Genomic DNA, 22,981 nt, shown 5'->3' with positions numbered 1-22,981 from the left:
CAACACTGCTAGGCTCTTTTAGGGCTGGCTACCTGCTAGGCCTGGGCTGGACTTGCCTTTGTCCCAAGCCCGTCCTGGTCCCTATAGGGCCAGCCTGATCCCTGGCTGGAACTAGTTGAAGAGGCACAGGTCAGCCTAGACCTTGGGTGGCCAGACCCAGCCAGATTCTGCCCTCGTGCCACATTTTGTGGCCCGTGGCCTAGTTCTAGTGTCGGGCTGCCACCCATTTATAGGCGCTCTAAACATGTCGGGAGAGATTGTAGAGCAATTAAGAGTGAAAAGCGTGAATAACGTGCTCATAGGAATAAATTTTACATTTGCTCTGTAGCATAAAAGTGTTGGAGCGGAGGATTTTTTTTTATCTGAAAGTTTGAGATTTATTTAATAATTATGAGATGGGAAAGCTTTCTATGTTTTACAACATAGAAGTTCTATCCTCTCTTTATCATCCAGCCATCCATTTTTTATCAAGAGAGCTCCTCATTGTTTCATCTTAGATATGACGTCTCAAAGTATTTTATTTTTAGTTTTTTTAATACAATTTTTTTGAATATGAAATTTGGTACGTGCCATTTTCTCATTGTGGCGCACTTATAAAAAATATCAACAATAATTTTTCGATAAAAAATAATGATCAAAATACCTCTTGAAACTTTTAAAGGTCATTTTATTTTATTAAAAATATTATTTTTTATATTTTTCATTAGTGCGAGTCTAATAGAGGAATGGACATCCAAAATTTGGCGATCAAACAGTTTATAGAAAAAAAAATTAAAAATAAAACAGTGTAGATGTGACATTGTGATTAGGGCAATCTTAACCCTCTATTAAAAAATAGACGATTGGATAAAAGGGAGGATAGAACTTTTATGATGTAGGGGGAACATGGAAAGCTACTTTCCCTTTTCAGATTACCTAAAAATTATGAGATTACCTAAAAAAAGATGGATTTCGAGTTTATGTACACTTAGATCTTGCCTTTTAAGAACTTGACTCTCATTTCATACTTGGATTCCTATGTAATTCAAACATTTTTTTAGGTTAGAGATTGCATTTCAAAATATGAGATCCTAAAATACTCTGAGATTGGATAATATGCTCACATTTGCAGTCTTTTGACAATAGTGTTTTCAAGTGAAATCCAAAGCTCCATTTAGAGTGGGGCTGGCGATAGCAAAAGATAATATGTAAAAACATGGAATATTGGCTGGATGAAGGAGAGCCAGGACGTGAAATGGAAAGGATAAGAGGAGTAGTACTTGAGAATAATGGTACAAAGAAGTAAAGAGAGTATACCCTATTGGGCCATGTTTTAAAGGAATTGTTGCTACGATACTTTTAAAATCACACAACTAAACCCAATTATTATAAATTTTTTTTTTAGCAATGCTTCAAAGAAGAAAATAACTTTGTTTTGAATGAAAATGTATTTTGTGTATAAACCCAGGAAAGTTTAATATACATCCCCACCCTTTACATTTAAGTTATGTTCTTCATCTCCCAACCATTCGATCCATTCGGATAGTTGGGATGGCTTCAGCCACATTGACCATTTGATTTAGATTTGTGGTCTCAAAGTATTTTATTTTAATTCTTTTTTACAATTAATATGAATATGAAATTTAATGTCTCATCATCTCAATGAAGCAAACCTAAAAAAACAATTAAAAATAAAATAGTATTTAGACATGACATTATGACTGGAACCATATTAGCCTTAGCCATCCATTCATATTGGATCGGTGGGAATGAAGAAACTAGTGAAAAAAAAGACCTTCGATGCGTGAATGGGCAATTGATTACCAAGCGGTCCGATGATTAAAAATCTGACCAAATTTTGAGGGCTCGTCCATTAGAATAATAACGGCTTATTTCGGATTTTTTTGTGATAACGGTTTAAAAAACCGGTATAACAACCAAAATATTTAGAGGGGAATTTTACACAGCGTTCTTTACACGAAGCGCTCTCTCTGCAATCATAGACGAAATATTTACAGCGTTCTCTACACGAAGCTCTCTCTCTCTCTCTCTCTCTCTCTCTCTCTCTCTGTCTTTCTTTATAAAGTTGATGGATAACGATGAATCCTCGGCACATTTATTACAAGATAAAGCCAGTGTCTCTCTCTACTGCACCATCCCCCTCGCTCCGCCATTTGCTATCGCCCTCTTGGTTTTTACGACACCGTCTTCCTCTCTCTCTCATCCAGCTAAGATGCAAAAAGCATCAAAACCAGAGAAGCGGTGGCGTGTGTCAAATTTGCGTAAATAATTGCTCCTTTCTCGTCTTTTTCTTCTTTCCCTTCTCCTCATTTTTTTCTTCTTTCCCTTCTTCTCATTTCTCCTCATCAGGCACTGGAATGGATGAGTTTTCCAGATCCATGCCTGTATGGGCACCGGAGAAAGCATGTTTTTCTCATTTTGAATCCATAGCATCTGCGCGCTATTTTCTGGCCGTAAGCAGTGAAGAGTCGATTTCCCGCTGAAAATGCGGCAAAATTCTTTGTTTCAAAATCAGTCGGACAATCAAAGCATGATTCGTTTTGTAATTTTGTGGTATACAAGAGAGAGATGTAAAATGCAACAATGAGTGGATTCAACCTAGGTATCCAAGATCCAAGTCTATTCTTCCAGTGACTTTGCTAATGGACTTTCGGCCCCGAAAATTTGGAGGTGCTGATGGCAAAAAAGGTACATAGCTCTATGATCTCTTCAAAACATTGATCAAAGAAACCTAGCTCTATGATCTCTTCAAAGCATTGATCAAAGAATACCACATTTTCTTTTTTTCTTCTTTTTTTTGTTTCCTCGGGTTCTTTTTGGTTTCAATATTATTAAAAAAATAAAATGAATATAAGGAGACATTTACTTTTTATACAAGATACTCTTGGATTTGAAATCAGTTGGAAACTGTGACCTCCCTGTACCTTGTACCAAAAATAAAGGTCTCATGATATACAACCCTTTTAAGAGTAGCTAATTGACGAACTTTAATGACTTGAACCCTCAACCTCCTTGATCCAAATTGGAATATCTACTACACCAAAAGCACTCATAGCAAGAGAATAAAAAAGAAAATGATAAAGTGGTTCAATGCTTCGAGGTGGACACAACCTCCAAGACATTTTGCTCAATAAAAAGTTAGATATTTTGTTTTTTTGATGGAAATTAGGGAAATTTATAGAAAAATCCTTTTTATTTTGCAAACTTTATTAGAATGTTTCTTTATATGGATTAAAGTCAAATTTGGTATGTTAATACTCCTCACCGTCAATGCACCTATAAAAGCACACAAAAAATTTGAAATAAATAAATTAGGTGTAGTTTGATCATTTATTGTTTTAAAATTATTTTTAATAAAATTTCAAAAATACCATGATAGTGAGAAATAAGAACATACCAAATATGAGCTAAATTCGATATAAGAATAAAAAAAAAAAAAAAAATTGCTATATAGACTAAAAAAGTAGGACTTGAGTGAAATATATGAACTATAAGGAACTATTTTAAAATTTTGAAATTGAAACAGGTTCCTTTGAAATTATGTTATCTCATTTTATAACCCTAACCCCAACACCAACCCTAATCCTAACCCAATCATACAATTATTTTACCCAATCAATTGGAAAAACAACTTGACCTACTTAGAATCTAAGAGAAAATGTAAGATAATTTTTTATCTTCTTATTTACGTAATTCTACCTAGGAAGACTGTAAGACTAGCTACGCTTTATAGGTAAATGTTGTGTGGTCAAGAAGCAACATATTCATAGAATGAGTGTAGCTGAGATGAGGGTGTTAAGATAGATGAGTAGCAAAACAAGAAACACTAGAATTCAGAATGAATATATCCAAGGGAACTTAGGGGTGACTCCAATAGGTGATTAAGAAAATAGACATAGGGTTAACTATATGCAGTGTGGACTTAGATCAATATCGGTTTGGAGGGGTGATTTAGTTCAAATGGAAGGCTCAAAAGGATATGGATAGAAATAGTTAGAAGAGGTATGGTGGCTTATGGTTTGACTGAAGTTATGACCCTTGATAGAACAGATGGCAAAACATGATTAATATAGATGTCCCCAAATAGTTGGGATAAGGCTCGGGTGATGATGTGCCTAATTCTCCCTCTTAATATAAAATAAAAAGGAATGGGGGGATGTATCATTACCATGTGCACTATGGATAGTGAATGATGCATCTCTCTCTAGAATCTAGGTTTACTTTCTTACTTGAGTACTTCTTTGTAGAATCTGAAAAGAAATATTTGATAATCTCCTCTCTCCTTATTTACCTAAATATATCGGCAACTAAAACTAGAAAGGTAGGAAAGGGTGATGTATCAGTACAATTGCTCAATACAAGATACCAAAGGTTATGTCAAATGAAAGGCATCTTTCTCTATAGTCTAGGCGTATTGCTCTAACCTCTTTTGTATTCCTGCTTCCTCTCTCTCGTAGATGTATTTTCTTAATAGTGAATGATGCATCTCTCTTTAGAATTAAGTTTACTTTCTTATTTGAGTATTTCTTTGTAGAATATCTCTTCTCTCTCCTTATTTACCTAAATATACCGACAAATAAAAATAGAAAGGTAGGAAAGGGTGATGTATCAGTATAATTGCTCAATATAAGATACTAAATGTTATGTGAAATGAAATGCATCTTTCTTAGAGTCTAGGCGTATTGCTCTAACATCTTTGTATTCCTGCTCCTTTCTCGTAGATGTATTTTCTTAATAGTGAATGATGCATCTCTCTCTAGAATTTACATTTACTTTCTTACTTGAGTACTTCAGTGTTTTTGTACATAAATAGATTTCCTTTAGTGTGAACGTCTGTCTAGATTGTTTGTATTTTTGAAGTTCTGGTGCGGTGTTTGAGTAAATGAATTTGTTGCATAAAAAAACAAGCTTGTTATTATACGATAAAAAATAAAAGGAAAAAAGACGTATACCCGCGTTTCTATATTTTTCGTCCCAAAAGACCCTATGAACCCCTTGAAGTATCTAAAAACCTGATGGACCCCTTAAAGTTGCAAAAACCGGATACCAAACCCCATCAACTTTTTACACCGCCTCCAAATTACTATTATACCCCTTTTCATTTGTCTAATACCCACCACCAAAGTAAACCTTTTCCTCTCACTCTTCCACCGGTGATCACCTCTCCCTCTCTCTCTGTATTTGTGCTACGGAGTGTCCTCTTCCAAGTTTAAGAGGCCTGAGTGCTCATTTCTGTTTTTGGGTTTTACTCCAGATCCCCATGAAGAGGGGTGGTGATGGTCTTTTCATGGTGTAGGGTTGTAGAAGGGTGTGCAATAAGGAATTTGGAGTGGGTGATCCTCAGAGATAGAGAGAACAGAAAAAAATGGAGGAGAGAGAGATGACTATTTACAAAGATCTGAAGATAGAGCAATGAGGGCCTCTAAGTCAGAGTCCTCTTGGCGGGAAGAGGATCGATGATGTTTCTGATAAACAAGTAGAAGTCTTTGCTATTGACCTCGAAGTCCCTCAACAATCGCAGACATAAGGATATGAAAAGTATAGCCTTTCCATTTCATCTACCTCTTTGGCTTCAAAGAATTAAGCATCAAATCCTAGGGGCTCTTCTTTATCTAAAACCAAACTCTCAGATGGTTGGCACTTTTCAATCTTGAAACTAGTTTGCTTCTTCTTCTTCTTTTTTCTCCTCGTTATGTGAATGTGGGTCTCTATTTTCTTTTGGTTCTCTTTGAATATTTAGTTGTTTTATATTTCATTGAATTGGGATTGGGGGTATCATTCTCAAAATGAGCCTCTTCTATGCTGAAATGGGAGGGGTGATCTAATGTGTTCTCTGATGGCCAAAGTTGTCAGAAAAACACGCTTTCCTCTTTCTCCAGCCACCATTTATTTTGTGACATAAAGACCTAGATGCACTCAAATTGGCTGGAAAACTCACCGGATTTACAATAGATGAATTTTCGGACAATGAATGAGAAGTACCCGCTATAAAAATTCCTGGTGGGTTTCCAATGATTTTTTGGATCATTTTTTAGCCATTTCTCCTTGTTAAAATGGCTAGAGACAGAGAGAGGTTCACGTGTGGAAAGAGATAAAGTCCATTCACGAGATGGGGTTTTTTTGGGGGTGGGCATTAGATAAAATAACATGGTCATACTTTTAATTTAGAGGGAGTAAAGAAAGTAGAGGGGGCAATTGAAACCCAAGCAACAACAAATCATGGTCCTATCAGGCTTTAGACCTTCCAATTTAGTTGGGAAGACACCTAACTATAACCTGCAGCCCATGAACCCAGAAAGTAAGCGAAGAATAGAGCAAATACAAGGCCTTAAGCTTCCAAAATGGAAGTTACTTTTACGGGACCTCGTGGTGGCGTTCTATTATCCCACCCTTCAAGAATAGTTAGCAATGGCGGGGTCATGCTGGTTCTTCCAGCCATGCCCCTAATGAGCCTAATGATAAAAACCAAGTTGGAGAACAAGTTTTATCAAAAAGAATATATATATATATATATGAAGAAGGTGCCAGGTTCTCTGGTGATTCCTTTGAGAATGAGGACCTCTAGGAAGACGGTGATCTTGTTTTGTTGAGTGTTAGGGACTATGACCCATATATTAGCCAAAAGAGTCGCAATGAAAATGCAGAGAAAGTGGTGCAAGAAGTTTTTCGAGATAGTGAAGGATTTTGGAGCAAATCAACAATCCTTCCGGGCAATGGCATTGCCTAGCTTGCTGTGGTGGGTCAGGTACCATGGATTGGTATGGGGGGATGCAGCCTCTTTTAACCCACGACAAGACAAGAGGGGTCAAATAGAGTTATGCTTCATAGGGAGCCTGATGAGCGTTTGGAGGAGGAGTTGCAGGCGAGAGGCACATTGGCTATACTAGCTGGATAGGTGTTTGTTGACGCAATGAAATCAAGAGCAAAAAGAGAGAATAGAGAAGAAAATTTCAGCCACAAGAACACCCTAAATCAAGCACCTAACAAGCAGGAAGCAAGAGAGAACCAATTAGCTATGCGTGCTTTTTTCAAGGAAGAACACCTTTTCTTCTTTTTTTTTCCTTCTTAATTAGAGTCTGAAAATATTTCCGCATATCCCCGTGTGAAGCGACATATCTCCTTTTATACATAAACAATAGAAAAAATAAGAGATATATTGAAAACCTCCCTCTTTCATATTCTTACCTTCCCCTCTTCTCTAGATCCTCAAATGTAGGAAAGTTTCTCACTTCAACTAATAGGCTCTGCTCAGTCCTTACATTCTAATCCTCTATGTAATTTCCTTTCTCTTCCAAGGCCTGTGTGCACCACCTCACCCAAGTCCACCAATTTAGGAGTCCCACTTACTCTCCTATTTAAATGGAAACCAAAAGCTTATGTAAATAAAGAAATTACGCTTTACAAAATAAATGATAACATTTGTTGTTTTTTTAAATTGCCCTTGAACAATCACATCATCTGAGACTTCTCAAATCCTTTTTTTCTTTGAGGAAATGGTTGACTTTGTATTTATAGTAAAAAGAATTACATGAGGACCAAACAAAAGACGCCATCCCACAAGTTGGGTGTTCAGGCTACATCAATTACAGTTGGAGGGGGATAGAACATAGAAAAGAGGGTATAGAGTGAGAAAGTGTTGGCAGTCAAGAGGGAAACTAGGGTTAAGAAAGTATTTGTTAAAAAGAGGACCCAATGATAGATGCTCAGATAAGGCGAATCCACTTACAGAAGGCGAAAAAGATAATACGTACAACAGTGAGAAGTTATGCGAGGGGTGAGCGCAAAGACAAAATTTGAAGTAAGAGAACTGAAAAATAAATTTTTTTATGAGAAGGATCTTGGGATGCTTCTGCCTCGAGAACTTCACAAGCTTCGCAGAACCGTGCTAGATCTTCGAGATCGCCTATCCAAGGTTGCAGTGGCTCGCTTGGAAGAGGTGTGCCAAGAAGAAGAAAGGCGGAGGAGAGATAGAGAGGAGGGAGCAGATGGGATGGAGATGGGCTGAATAGAAAGAAAGAAGGGGGTGGGGGGAGGTGAATGGAGGGAGAGGGAGAGGGAGAGAGGTGAGGATGAAGATAGCGAGGAGAAAAGGTGGTAGCAAGAAATGTCTCACAAAGTGTGGATCGAGATGAGGGGAATAAGGGAGGGAAGAAGAAAAGGGAATAAGTAAAGAGAGGAGAGGAAGGAGGGGGAGAGATTGAGATGGATTGGCTAGGAGATAGGGGAAACGGAGACAAAAGAGATAGGAGGCTACATGAATCTTGTTCTATCATGTTGCTCTATCAAGGGCCATACCCACTATCTCTAAAACAGAAAAACTTTCAACAAAAAAAGAGGGCCATACTATCTGTGAGGCCATAAGTCACCATATCGCTTCTTACCACTTCCATCTATACCCTTTTGGGCCTTCCTTTTATCATTTTAGATCCTTCCACTTGCACCAAATCGTCCCTCCCAACTGGTGTTGTTCTAGATCTTTGTTTCACCCAGTGGTTTAAAAAACGGATCGGTGGCCCGGATCGGGCACCCCAAAAACCCATCCAGATCGGTGAATTGACGATTTGGATCGGGAATCGGCCGAATAGGTTGGATTAAGCTTTAAAAAAATATAAAAAAATTATTAAAATTTATTATAAATGTTGTTTTTTAGAAATCCAATAAGAAATCGGGGTACTACATTATTAATTTTCATTTTTTTATCAATATGTGAATATTGAGATGTTTTTTCTTTGTATGTACTTATTTTGACTATTAAATTTACATCACACAAAGGAAAAATCATAGAATCATCATGGATGAAATATATAATCATAGATGGACTATAATAAAGCATGGTTTTAATCGATAAAAAATGGCCACCAAAATCTTGAATTGGTGGAGAACATTATATACTGAAATTGAACTTGTTGGTTTACATTTTATAATTATTTTATTATACAATTAATGACAAATCCAACCTCTTATTTTTTACAATAAATAGTTGATCCTTTTTTTTTTGACAAAAACCTTTTATTTCTTATGACAATGACTTTTTATTTATTTTTTTACAAGAAATGCTCGTCGTATTACTTTTTTTTTTTTTTTTTTTTAACAAGAACCTTTTTTTTTTTTTACAAGAACCTTATATATTGTTTACAATAAACTTTTATTTTTTGACAAAAAAAAGAAATTTTGTTGTATTACCTTTTTTTTTTTTTTACAAGAACCTTATATTTTTTTTACAATAAGCTTTTATTTTTTGACAAGAATTTTTTTTTTTGTTGTATTACGTTTTTTTTTTTTTGACAAGAACCTTATATTTTTTTTAACAAAAAATATATTTTTTTATAAGAAACTTTTATTTTTTTTGTAAAAAAAAATTATTTTGTAAAAAGAAAAAAATTAATTTGTTTGTGAAGGAATGATGACACTTGGGCAGGAATTGATCCCGCAACGTCCAGCTCACTAAAACAACACTCTAACCACCACGTCAAATATTAAGTTGTGATACGAAGAGGTCACTCAATAATTATATCATATTTCTTTCTGAGTTATTACCTTAGCGCAATTGTCCCACATCGAACCCACAGAACAAATTTGGTAAGGATAAATAGTTTTCTGCTACCAAAGCTAGTCGCGCGCGAAACACATGTAGCAGTGTGGGTTTGTGATGGAGCACGTGTTTTTGACAATAGGTGCCTATTGTAACTCGAAAATTTATAAAAATACCCCTTGTGACTCATGACATCATGCGCGTGCACAGAACCGGGCGAGTCATGGCGTCAACCGGGCGAGTCATGATGTCATCCAGTGATTTACTGTACAGAATCGCCGGTTCTTCTCTAGAATCAGGCGATTTTCGGGTTTACAAAAGAATCGACACTGGATGACCGATTCCCTGTTCGAATCGACCGATTCCATGCCGGCTCGACGATTTTTAAACCACTGGTTTCACCAATCTACTTAAGTCTATTTATCCTCATCTATCGCCGATTGGAGCCACCTGTAAGTTCCCTGAAATATTCCAAATTCTACTTATCTTACCACTCATCCATCTCAACATCCTCATTTCAGCTACACTCATTTTATGGATATGTGTTTCTTGACCACCTAACATTCAGTTCCATAAAGCATGATCGGGCTTACAATCATGCTATAGAATTTTTCATTCAGTTTCATTGGTATGTGATGGATTCCGGAAGCACATCTCCATTTTGTCCACCCAACTCTAATTCTATGCTTGACATTTTCCTCAATCTCTCCATTCTCATGGATCATTGACTCAAGATGTTAAAAATAATATCTTTTAGGTAGTTCTTAGCCAACAATCTCAATTAATTGCTTGTGTCTACTCTTATTCTTACTAAACTTGCATTCTATATATTCTTAGTCTGACTAATTTTGAAACCTTTAGATTTTAGAGCATCCCTCCAAAGTTTTTATTGCGTTAACCATAAGTAAAATTGCATTGCTTAAATCAAATAGAAAACTAAATATACGAATTAATTGCTCATGCATCGGACTCTCCTGGATGGAGAGAATTCCTTGTACAATAAGCCAAACCCGCTATGTTGTAAATAGTTCCCCATATAGTAAATCAAAATTATTTTCTTTAATTACCCCCAAATAATATATGATACCCATCTTAATCCCTCTTAAATTATTTTCCCCAATTAACCCATAACTATAAATAAAATTCATTCCTTAAATTAAAAATACAAATTAGTTGCTCCTACATCTGGTTGGAGAAAATTTGTCCTTGCGTTTAAAGTGAGATAAGATGATTGTGCGTTAATCCCACTGTCTTCTTCAACCACGTAGTATTTTTAAATATGGGGCTTTGCTATCAGCTGATGAGCACAAACTCATTTAAGAACACCTTGAGGAAATGGTCACTATATGTTGATGAAGTTATTGTGATATGCTGGCTTTTGATGAAGTCATTGTGATATGTTGGCTTAGTTCTGTCAAATAAACTTACTGGATTTTTCTTAGTTGAGATACATAGCCTTGTTGTTTCTGCCCTATGTAAACACCCTACTTTGGCTAAGGGAATACCTAGGTGCTCGAACCCTTATATCTTAGGATCCAAACCTAATTGCCTCCTTAAACTAACCCTAGAACCTAAACCTACCTTTCGCCCACCAAAATACCCTAATCCCTTTAGGGACCATACCAGGGTAGATAATCCATTTCGCCCACCAAAATGCCCTAACCCCTTTAGAGACCATACTAGGGTAGATAATCCATAGTCGAGGTAATCCCATCCTCCATACACCATAACCACAAACATAAAATACCATGCTAGACCTTGCTATAAAAACCCTATTTAATTAACCTTAAATTCACTGAGTTAGCCTAAGTCTTCCTAATTTTCCTTAACCCTTAAGAAAGCCTTCCAAATCAGGATACACCATCCTTAGAACCTGCTAATTAGGCTAAATCACTTAGGAAACCTTCTTGGATTGCCTAAATTCGAACAACACCATTAAACCCCTAATCATCTCTCAATCACCTGTACAAAATCCTAAATTTGCCTTTAGAATAATTAAAAACATTGAAAGTTTAGTTAAAAATCATTGAAAATGGGAACTAAATGCCAAAAACTCCCAAACGGACCAAAATTGGCCTCTAACGGCCATGTGGGTAAGCAGCAAGACATCATCCCCATTTGGGTCCAATGGGAGCCTGTTTCACAAATCGCATTGCGCATTTGATGGATTGCTTCTCGTACAATGCAAATCCCATCACAGTATGCTGCATGACCTCGATTGGGTCGCCACTTGATGTGTGGTAGTTACCTATACATACCACTAGATATTGTTAGATTTGCATTGGTGAAACAGGGCAGGAAGATTGTAGTTTGACAAACACTATAGAAAATTTTAAAGAACTTGACATCTTTTTATTTCTAGACATGAGTTAGTGTTTTTTCCAGACAATATTTATTTTTTACTGATGAAAATTTGTGTACGTCTAAGTTCTCTAAACAAATTTGTCCTTGAAATACATAGAAACAAAAGATCGAACACTAATCTCACTTGTACAAATGCGTAAATACATCAAGATCTAAAGCACCATAGTAGCTTCAAAAAAGAGATTTTGCTAGCTAGAAAGCTTGTGCCAACAATTGTGATGGTAACATGTCACCATGACGTTGGTTATTCTAATTGAACATTGACGTGTTGTGGCTTTTCGTTCCTCGACTTACACGCCATATAACTACTTGTCAGTTACACCTTTTCATGTAATTGGATATCACTCGGTCACAATTGGTCCACACCAAAAGGATTACGTTTCATGCGCTGTTGCCGAAGAAACATGCGTCTCGTAAAGTTGACTTTGACTTGCAAGCGAAAAGTTGACTTTGACTTGCAAGCATGCTATAAGCGATTCAAACTTGCAACATCGCTATGAACAACTCCGACTGGTGACATAGAAATGCTTCAGTGTAAAATGCACCCCAAGCGCTGGCACATACACGAGCACATTGCATGCTTAACATACTCTGAATGAGACATATCTCCCCGAGGTTCTTAGAACACAATGGCAGAGGGTATTTCCATATTTAAACATGGCGTACACTCTTCCATGCTTCAATGTGGGACTAAAATCCATTATTTCGCTCTCTACAGTAATACATAGTTTCGCTTTCCAAGGATAATTATTTTGAAGGATATTGTTTTGAACAACTCCTAGTATTTTCCTAATGCAACAATACAACATATTTATTCAACCCAAACGTATTTTTATAGCCTGGACCTTGCCTGTTTGAACCCTAGAGATCTCTTTGGCCATTTTACCTTTTATCCTTGGAACCTTGGAAATCCTAGGAATTCAAATCTTAACCTTAGGCTCGAGGACCGCGAAACATTCGCAAAGATCTAGCATGACTGGCCCAAACTCTTCAAAACTTCAAACACCCTAATACTAGCGAACATCTTAGACAACCCTAGGTAGCCTCATACTTTGGTGTTCTCTCCTCTTCAATCCCAAATCAATTAAAATGCAAACGTTCTACAAGCAATTCTATTTAAGCATCTTCAAGGACAATGGAGAAGGTCATTCGGCACCGCCTTTCTCTGATACAGGCCCCCAACTCTGATTGCTGGCCTTTGGTTCTGGCTCAAGCAAGTAGGCCATCTTCTTTCTTTTCCTCTATATTGCATGCTTAGTCTTCTCTCAATCCAATTTTAAGCGCTTTCAAACTCTTCTCTCTGGAAATACCCTCTTCCACAAGATCTTGTTCTCAATCATAGATTGGATCTTCCACAAGATCAAAGTGCTCCTCAAGGGGAAGATCAAAATCCCTTTCCTATTGTGTAAAGATTCTAGTCGGACTGTGGGTCATCTCCCAACTCAACTTCCAGTTATCCAACAGGTTCAACGGGTCGTTCTCGATGCAAGGCTTGAATTTCTCATGCCATCTAATCTATGTTTCCACGTTGCTCTTGGATCATACCCATTTGGGCTTTGATTGTGCCTTCCTTCTCTACCATGTCCCCTAGCTACAATGTCGGACCTGGTGATACTGCTTGGAGCAGTGAAATCAAGAGCGAAAAGAGCATAGATGTTGGGACCTTGTAGCAAAGGTCACAGACCCGCTCTGGAACTTTGATCTCACAATTCCAGCTAGGGTTCTTGGATGAAACACGGATCCCTGTACTGTGATCCTCGTTTCCAGCGGCTTTGAACCGTGGTTCTCAAGTGTATGATGCAATGCATTGGACGTTCCCTTTATTTGGCACTAAGCCATATGCACTGATTCAGTTTTGTACCCAGTGGTACTTTGAACCCACGAATCACTCGTGATTTCTTAAAACTTACTATTGCGATTCCCTCATCATGGAATCATGCTCCTTTGTATGTACGGACAACGATCCTAACCACAAGGAACTTCTAGCAATCCACGGTGTTGTGGACCCGAGCTAGCTCCCGCTCCCGGGAACGCACCGCACCTTACAACTATGGAATATAGAGTAGAAAGAAGAAAATTTCAGCCACCAAAACACCTCACATCAAGTAGGAAACAAGAGAGAACCAATTAGGTATGCAAGCTTTCTTTAAGGCAGCATACCTTTTTTGACCTATTAAATTAAAGGCTGAAAGTATTTCAAAGACCCCCCATGTGAGGCAACATTTCTTCTTTTATATATAAATAAAAAACAAAAAAAGAGATGAATTAAAAAAATCTTCTTTACTATTCCTACATGCCCCTCTTCTCCACATCCACAAATCGAGGAAATATTATCTCTCTAATATACCCTCTACCCAATCCCTACTTTCTTGGGCCCCACAACTTCTTTTCTCTTCCCAGCCCTGTTGTACCACCTCATCCAATCCTACCAATTTAGGAATCCTACTTACCCTCCTATTTAAATCGAAACCGAAAAGTTAAAGTACATAACAAGACTACCTTTAACAAAGAAACACCGAGCTTAATTATTTTCTTGAATTGCCCTTTAACAATAATTTGAAACCAACCTTAATATGTTCTAATCCCGAATTAACCCATATCCATAAATAAACGTACATCCCAAAAATTATGACATGATATTCTTCCATCACATTGTTATTACAGCTTTATCAGAAGGGACACGAATACTACAATCCGATTGGAAATGGAAATACGACAGTGAATTGCATCGTCACCCTCCATTAAACTGCTGGATGTTGATGGAGAGCGTGGAACCACCATAGCAGGGGAGGGGCTTGATGGTTGGTCCCACCCCACTTTCTCCCCATGACTGCACATTGTTTCATTAGATGGTTTATGGTCTATCGTTCTCAAGAGTCACCTGAACTTTTACTGTATTTTATTCCCTAGAAAAAAAAAGAAAATACTCTACTATCCCCTCATAAAAAGTTTGTTGTTTTAGGCACTTTGTTAGAGATACCATTTCTTATCTAGTAGATATATTCCATATGCGACTGCTTTAAGCATATAAATAAAACTTATCCGTCTTTCAAGTGCTTTGGCAAAGTTCATACAGGTTGATATATTTCTATGATCTTCTATTTGTATATTTTACACGCTTTTTCAGTTAATTGGATGGTTTCCATGCTTATTAGAACTTCCTGTTTTTCCTGTTCTATGTAGCCTTCTTCCTAGGTTTTTATGTTTATCAGTCTGTAATCTTGTGCCCTGGTGGCCTACCTCATTTATCCTGCTTTCTAGCATTCTCAAGAAATCTCTACTTCTTTCCCTTGTTGATATCACTTGTAACCTTTTCCTTTACCTTCAAGATTATACATTCTGCTGTTATCTTGATTTATATTATGTATCGCAATGTTGATAACTTCGCTTAATTTCAAGCGAATTGCCCGAATTCTTCATGTCCAGCCAGTCACATGAAGCAAAGCACAAAGCAACTGAAAATTTTGATTCACCCCTTCAGCTTCTAGGAAAAATTTTGAAAGTTTTGTATGTTATATTGAACATAACACATGCTGTAGTTGCTGTAGTAAATGTAATACATATGGATGATGAACACAAATTGTGGAAATTTTGACCCTCATTATAGCACAGTACAATAAAAGTCATGTACTTTCCTTTAAAATATTGATTGCAATAATTGTGACATTTACAGTAACTTTATTTAGAGACAAAAAAGAACGTTTTCTATATTTAGAGAGAACAGACGGTAGCCATTTGGGATAAAACCACACTCTCTATCTAAATGAATAAAAAGTTAATATTTAAAATAAAAATGTTGGGAGTACAAGTATTAATTTTTAAAAACCTAATTTCATAAATATTTTTGTTACTAAAGTGATAAATTTTTAAAAGCTAATTTCATAAATTTCTGCTAGAGCACCTAAGGGCTTTCCGTTTTTGGTCCAATACGAAGAGGCCTCAGATGCGAATCTGATAACGTTGGTCTATTCTTGGTGTGTGATTACGAGGCTTGAGGAGTTGTGTTTCCTTGGGTTATGCTGTGTTTGTTGGCCCTTTCCATGATTCCTTGCTAACCGTTTACTGAACTTCAAGTCTTTGTTTTTTCCAAACTTTATCATGTGTCTCTACCTTGCATGTGATTTTGAAATGAAGAGAGCACATTTTTGGTAATGGCTGTTGAGCTGTCACTGTAAACTAAAGGTGGAAGTATTCATTTGGAAATTCATACATCTACATGTAGGTCTGTTTCACAAATATAATTCAGGAAGAATCGAAAAGCATGTTGGAAAAAGGCAATAAGCTGACATCAAAATGTAATGGAGTTTGCCTTTATAAGGATTTTTCTTCTCATATTCCGGGTTTCCTCTTAAAAAATATTTTGTTGTTTCTGATTAGAATATACTTCAAGCCTTTAGTAGTTAGTGCTTGATATTACTCAGATGTATTTCTTAATTGTTGTTGATGTAGTCGATCATATTCCATGGCATATACCCTCCCAGTGTTTTCTTTTTGTATTGACATTGAGTATTTTCAATATATGTTTCATTTTATTTTCCTACCCAAGAGGTTGATGTCCTATGGCTCTTCACATAGTTACTTTATTCATCCATGTTTCATTGGCTTATTTGCGTGGATTATAACATAATGACTTATGTTCTTTGTATTTTATGCTTTTTTTCTGTCTTTTAGTGGATTGGAATGGGGACTGCTGAGCTTGTTGAGTATTTCAAATCATACAAGCCCTCAAAGGCTAAGCATACATATGGTCCTCAAGGCCAATGTGCATTAAGTGTTCTTGTACTTGAAGGTTCAGCCATTGGTTATTTGGATGCCCAGCTTAGGCACAAGATACGGATGGATGGGACGGACGCCGCTTTTTCTTTCATCCTGGTGGAAAGTGTTCGTTGTATGTTTATTTGGCCACAAGAGAAGATGTGGATATCTTTAACTGCCAGTCCCGTGGTTTGTTCTCTCTCTGCTGTTCTTGTTATATATATGCATGTTTCCTTTGTTGCTTTTATTAACAAAAGGCACTAACACGAAACTTTGCCAAATATTCTTGTTTAGAAGCATTAGTAATTACTGGTTTTTTAATTGGACAAGCCTAATCTAATCCAGTAGACAATGAAGACCACGGTTCATTGGGTCATCGGCATCCATTGAATTATAACCATGATGGGAGATGGAGTTAGTGATGCCATTGTAGTCATGCCCCCTTATAAAGGGGGTCCTGCTATTGTTTTCCACCATCTTTTCAATTACAGTTTTCATGGGATTAGTGTGGCCTTTGTGTTCAAAACTTGTTTGAGAACTATGAATACAAAGCTCAACTGGTAGTTGATATTGCAACCTTTAAGTCGGGGGTTCAAACGCATAGAAGTATGTTCAAACATGCATATAGAGGTTCCTTCTTACATGTTGGTGAAAAAGGTTATATTTTTGTCCGTCTCTTTTTCATTTTTTTGGCTCTATAGCAGATTTTTGCAGCCTTTAGCTTAGTAAATCCCTATTGAAATTCAATATGTTGTCATACCAAGAAACAATCATTAGGCCCATAAAATAAACGTGTTAAGATAACCAACATTGCTTTCTAGGAGAGCGTTGTTACCACAATGTAAATGCAGTCCAATGCTTTAGAGTATACTATATTTGATACGAAAGAAATTGAGTTTGAAAAATGAGCAAAATACGATACTCATACTGAGTGCAAATGAGCTTTATAAAGAGAAGCAGATAGAGGTAACGTGTACTACACCATATGAAATCTCTCTCTCTCTCCTTTATATCGGGTGGATTAGGTTCTCTCTCTTTGCTTCTCTTCATAGAGCTCTTTTGCTTTTTGTTTGAATGCTTTGTTCTCCTTATTCTTCAAACGCAGTCTCCTCCCCAACATCAGATATGGTTTCTTTTTAAGCCTTGGAGTGCATCTGCACATTTGTGACTCTGTTCTTGCGGAAGATCAATTATTAGTTATGCTTGCCCATTTGTTTCATTGGTCCAACGACCATTTCCTGGTATGTTCGCATATCGAATTTCAACCGGGATTTACATATGTCAAATGTAGCTCAAATTAACATCTGAGCAAAGATCCCTTTCCTCCACCACTTGTGAAAAGGAGCCTCTCCTCTGTGTGTGTGCATGCACAGGTCTTAACATAGCTCTCTGGGTTTGAAGCACTACAGGTTTCAATGTCCGATGCCTGTCAATTGAATTATGCACTTGAACCCCAACTTTTAGAAGCTCTTTGACATAGTCTTTTTATTTTCCTCTTCTTCTTCTTGATAAGCTTGATTGTTTTCAAAATTCACAGTCCTCGAATATATATGAAGGCTACAGCTACACATATTCACATGAATGTGCAATCCAATAAACTTCACTCCAAAAGGCTACAGCATATTTTCTTCTAAAATGAAGAAAGGGGAAGTAGAAACCAAGACTCGGAAGTGTATAGTTGGGTGACATTTGTTCCTGATTTGGTTTATGACGAACGCACACACACACACATGGAGAGGGGTAGGTGTCCTAAGGCCTTCCTTGGATTTATGAAGGTTTATAGAGAAGAGAGAGAGATTGAGAAGCGTCCTGAAGTCTTGGAGTAATGGAGGTTTGGAGAGAAGCTATTAATGGAAGTTCAGAGAGAAGCTCACATACAACACATGAATAGAGTAGAGATGGAGAATTTATGAGCCTCGGCAAAATAGATATTCTTCCAGAGGCTTAATGAGTTTTATGAAGAGAAGCAAAGAGAGGTAACATGTGCCACACCATATGAAATCTGTGTGTGTGTTTAAATTTGAAAATTGATAAATGAGTCTCATTTGTTTCTTGTGTATTGCCAAGTTCAGTCTCTCTCTCTCTCTCTCTCTCTCTCTCTCTCTCTCTCTCTCTCTTCTCTCTCTCTCTCTCCCCATACACACACACCACCAAGTTCAGGGTCTCTCTCACACTCTTTGCTGCCAAGTTCAAAAGTATGACTCACCCACTTAACTCCTAGGAACAGGGTATCTCTTTCATCACTTCCAATTGCCTTGCTCTCTTCACTGCCAAGTTGTGTTTCTTTTTGCCTTTCTTCACTGGTAAGTTCGTAGTCTTGTGTATGTTTATCTAGATCTTCTGTGTGTAGGCTCGCTTGTGGTTTAATATACAGGGTTCTAGTCTTTTGAGTTTGAATAGACACCTGTACACCATCTCCTCTCTCTCTCTCTCTCTCTCTCTCTCTCACTACAAGCCATTCTCTTTTGCCATGAGAAGTGATCATATGTATTCATATTGGAGATTTGGGATCTTGTGGACCTTAAGAGAAGAAATGTTTAGCTACTGATTGTATGTTTTTATTTGTTTTTGTTATATGGATGCTGAGGAGGAGTTTTGCAAGCATCAGATAAGGGTTAGTCAGGATAAAATGTAAGAAAATTTGTGCTTAAAGATAAAACTTTTGATAAACTTCAAAAGTATTTCAGGAAGACCCATATTTGTGAATTCAACTAAGATAATCTTTCAGCTCCAACACTAGGTGCAATGAAGATTGCAAACATCGTCATCAGTATCTTTTCCCAGCTGTCGGCTGTGAAGAATGCAGACATATATACTTAAGTTTCTCTCTAAACTAGCATGTAAGTATTCTATATGAGCTCTTCTAGAGAGAGAGAGAGAGAGAGAGAGATTGATCGATTTAAATCATTATATTTGAGATCTTTAGTACTAGAGTTGTTGTTGGCGTGCTTGGCTCGGTCGAGCTAGTCTTTTGAAGTTTCTGATGTGTGTAGTACAAGATTCTTTTGTATTTAATCTTGAAATAATTAGAGATTTCCTACTTTTGCGGGAGTATATTATCCATTTACTCCCTAAGGCAAAATACATTCTAGGTTACTTTTAAAATCTCAAAATTTGAGAATGCAACCCATGGAATAATCTCAAGCCAAAAAAATAAAAATAAACTCTTTATGTATTGGAAAAAAGTTAATGTCTCAAGATTAATAGAGACCGTCCAATTTTTTAAGGGCTGGATCTAAGTGTCAAAAATACAAAATTCAAATTTATTCCTTTAAAAATAATCACTTAGTAATTGTTACATGGTTGCCAAAGACTCAAAAAGTCAGTTTTAACCAAGGGAGTAGATACATAGCCTGCTCCCGCAGGAGCAAAGTGTATGAGCTCATAATTATGTGTTACTTATAAAACACCTCTCGAGCATTATTTCCAATAAAACATACCTTGTCCTTCTCTTGGACCGTCTATCCTTCCGTTTCATTGAGCTTCCGGTTTGGGTGGCCCTCTTGCATTAGTACTCTTGGCGAAATCCGATGTGTCTTAGTGGACCTCAAATGGCTTGTTGTAGTCAGGTAAGCATAGCACCGGGATGCGTCTGTGTGGACCTCAAATGACTTATTGTAGTCAGGTAAGCATGTCATCGGGTCACTTGTTACCGGCTTTTTTTTAGGTCTTCGAAAGCTCTCTGATATGCCTAGCATTCTTTGGCACTCGTCCGACTTGCTCAGTCCTTGAGGAGATCTGTGAGTTGAGACGCACTTCTTGAGCAGCCAGGGATGAACCGCCGATAGTAAACGACCTTCATTCCCCTTGGTAGGTGCAGGCCTTTCTTCTTTGGCCTTCATCTTCCCCTTTTCCATCTTGATTTTCCATCCCCAATCCCATATATCGAATATGATAAATTGTTGATTAATTTTCCTTGAGAACGATATAACGCCAAATATTTATATAAATGGAGCATGGAAAAAGTTTATATGAGGTTGCAATTTTATAATATAGAGCGACGGATGCACTTCAAAAATCCATCAGAAAAGGTAGTTTTAATGTTTAAAAACCCTTTGATTGATCATCTTGATATCGAGATGTATGACGATGAAAAATAAAAAGATTTTAAGTTTTAAAAATAGTGCATTGTACAACATATCATATCTACACTGTCCATTTTCAAGCTTGATTTGAACCATTTTTTAAATTTAAAATTTTATAATTAGATATAAAAATAGATTTTGAGATTATCTTAAAAATATTTTACATAAAAATTATTTATCATGATAAAATTTCAAGGTGTACCGTACCACTACTGCTACGGATGCATCCGTAGGGCAACTGCACCCATCAAGCATACTCTTTTCATTGAAATGCGGAAGAGAGAGAGAAAGAGAGTTTATAGGTATAGTAGCTAGGCGTTCATACCAAAAAAGCAAGTTAGGGTAGCATATTCATGAAAGAAAGATATAGTTCAACCACAAAGTGTGTGTTTTTTTTGGGAAGAGTATGGACAAAATAGAAAAAAGGACTTTGAAGAGTATGGTTGCCTCTTCCAAGCATAAAGCAAGTTGGGGTGGTATATTTGTCCATGATTTAGTTTAGAAATATTGTTTCATGCCGGCTGGGCTGCCTATTTTCTATAATATGCGGTCCAGAGGCATGAAGCATCCATCTTAAAGATGAATGCAAATAGGTGGTTCATCTAAAAATAAGTGCAATTAATGGTTCAAATGTTTTCTTGATATAAGTATTACTTCCAATTTTAAATTTTTTTAAATTTTTTTTCATATTCATGATCTCCATGTTAAGATTATATATTATCTAAAAATTAGATCAAATTATATTTATTGCCAAGCTTGTATTTCTACAATATGCAGCCTGGCTGCATAGAAACCGTGTCCTTTAGTTTATAGCATGAATGAGAGAGAGAGAGAGAGAGAGACGTGTCTTGGATTTATGAAGGTGAGAGAGAAGTGTCTTGAAGCCCTGGATTGAGAGAGATAGAAAGAGTAAAGAGATTGAGAAGTGTCCTCAAGTAGAGATAAAGAGATTGAGAAGTGTCCTCAAGTATTGGACCATTTGAGGTTTAGAGAGAGGAGATATTTGAGAAGTGTCGTGAGGCCTTGGATTAATGGATATTTCAACTAAGGGAAGTTTAAAGATTTCACGAAAAGGGATTATGTGAACGGTTTAGTGCCTTCAAAAATAATATAAATCGTGTACATTTATGAATAGTTGAAAATTTTGAAAATCAACCGCCCAAAAATATGCATTACAATATGTTTTATTTCAGATGCTTGAAATCCATTTTTTCTCATGACCATATATATGTAGGTCGAGATGATCGATAACCTCTTCTAGTGAATTTTTTAGGTGTGCTTTAATTTAATTGGTTAGGGCCTCACCCTTATATAAACTTTTTCTTTGATCAAAATGTATCTAAGATATGAAGCATTTAACACTGCATCATTTTTTTCATTTAATTTCAAAAATCCTATCAAAATACACATGACCATGCATTGAAATGGTTGAAACTTGAAAATATGTGAAATGTTAAATAGTTAATAAATTAAGTTATTTTGATAAATTTCCCTTTACAACATTCCTTTTTTAAGAGTCATTGTCGACAACTATCATTAGCACGCCTAAAATTTTGTTGCAACGGATTTTAAGAGTAATTATGGAGAAGCATTTAGCATGCATGAAATAAATGACCATTTTTTTGGAAAAGAAAACACTTTTTTAAATAATAAAATTTGTGAAAGAGGTCATTAAGACTAATTATGGAGCATTAACATGAGTTAAACAGCATTGAAAATCATTCTTTTTTGAAACAAAAGGCGCTCTGGTAATCATATCAAAGGTCACTCCTTACATTGTTTTGTAATAGGAGAAATAGAAATTAGAACTTTACTCAACCACCTTGATAGTCATGGTGATCCAAATCTTGAATCGCCAGTCCGGATTTGGTTGGTAGACGATCTGGGTATCCAACCCCAATTATTTTTAAATATCTTTTTCTACAAAACACTAATGCCGCGGATCAGTAGAGTAAGTAATCCAAAACTTGATTCCAGGTTTTAAAACACTGGTTCTAGTAATTACTCCAAAAATTGGGCACTTTAAATGGACACTTCTTACACTAGTTTTCAGTATAGAGAATCACAATTCAAATTATTCACATAGGCCAAGTGGACGGTTTTCTCAGAAGCAAATTCTCGATAAGGAAGCATTTTCAAGCATGAAATCTTTTGGAATTTCCTATTTAATTTGAATATTACAAATATTATTATTTATTAATATACTATATTATAAAGCTCAGATGATGATGATAATTATCATTTT

The 22,981-nt window shown here is 36.5% G+C and overlaps 1 protein-coding gene across 7 annotated transcripts; it reads left to right on the top strand.

The window, feature by feature from the left end:
- Positions 1-1,927: 1,927 nt before the first annotated feature.
- On the top strand, positions 1,928-19,212 carry LOC105420157 (protein SUPPRESSOR OF GENE SILENCING 3 homolog). 7 transcript variants are annotated; one of them, XM_088851204.1, is made up of 3 exons: positions 1,928-2,688; positions 16,568-16,840; positions 18,427-19,212. In XM_088851204.1, the coding sequence occupies exons 1-3, from the start codon at positions 2,677-2,679 to the stop codon at positions 18,475-18,477; spliced, it is 336 nt and encodes a 111-aa protein (XP_088707330.1). In that variant the 5' UTR covers positions 1,928-2,676; the 3' UTR covers positions 18,478-19,212. The 7 variants fall into 7 exon arrangements, 2 of the variants coding, with proteins under 2 accessions (XP_088707330.1, XP_020519074.1); XM_020663415.2 differs by having other exon boundaries at positions 18,189-19,212; XR_016043807.1 differs by lacking the exon at positions 1,928-2,688 and adding an exon at positions 4,840-5,633 and having other exon boundaries at positions 18,427-18,710.
- The last annotated feature ends 3,769 nt before the right edge of the window (positions 19,213-22,981 follow it).

The sequence above is a fragment of the Amborella trichopoda genome, chromosome 11 (genome assembly GCF_054954075.1).
Source record: "Amborella trichopoda isolate Santa Cruz 75 chromosome 11, AtrichopodaSantaCruz75HAP2 v2.0, whole genome shotgun sequence".
In the NCBI taxonomy this organism is placed as follows: domain Eukaryota; kingdom Viridiplantae; phylum Streptophyta; class Magnoliopsida; order Amborellales; family Amborellaceae; genus Amborella; species Amborella trichopoda.
Note: the sequence above shows the minus strand (reverse complement) of the source record. Positions and strands in the feature narration are given on the sequence as shown.

Bases quoted from the DNA above. Each gene is read 5' to 3' on its own strand.
- LOC105420157 (XM_020663415.2), top strand. The intron at 16,841-18,188 runs GTTTGTTCTCTC...CAAAATTCACAG, and splicing joins CTTTAACTGCCAGTCCCGTG to TCCTCGAATATATATGAAGG.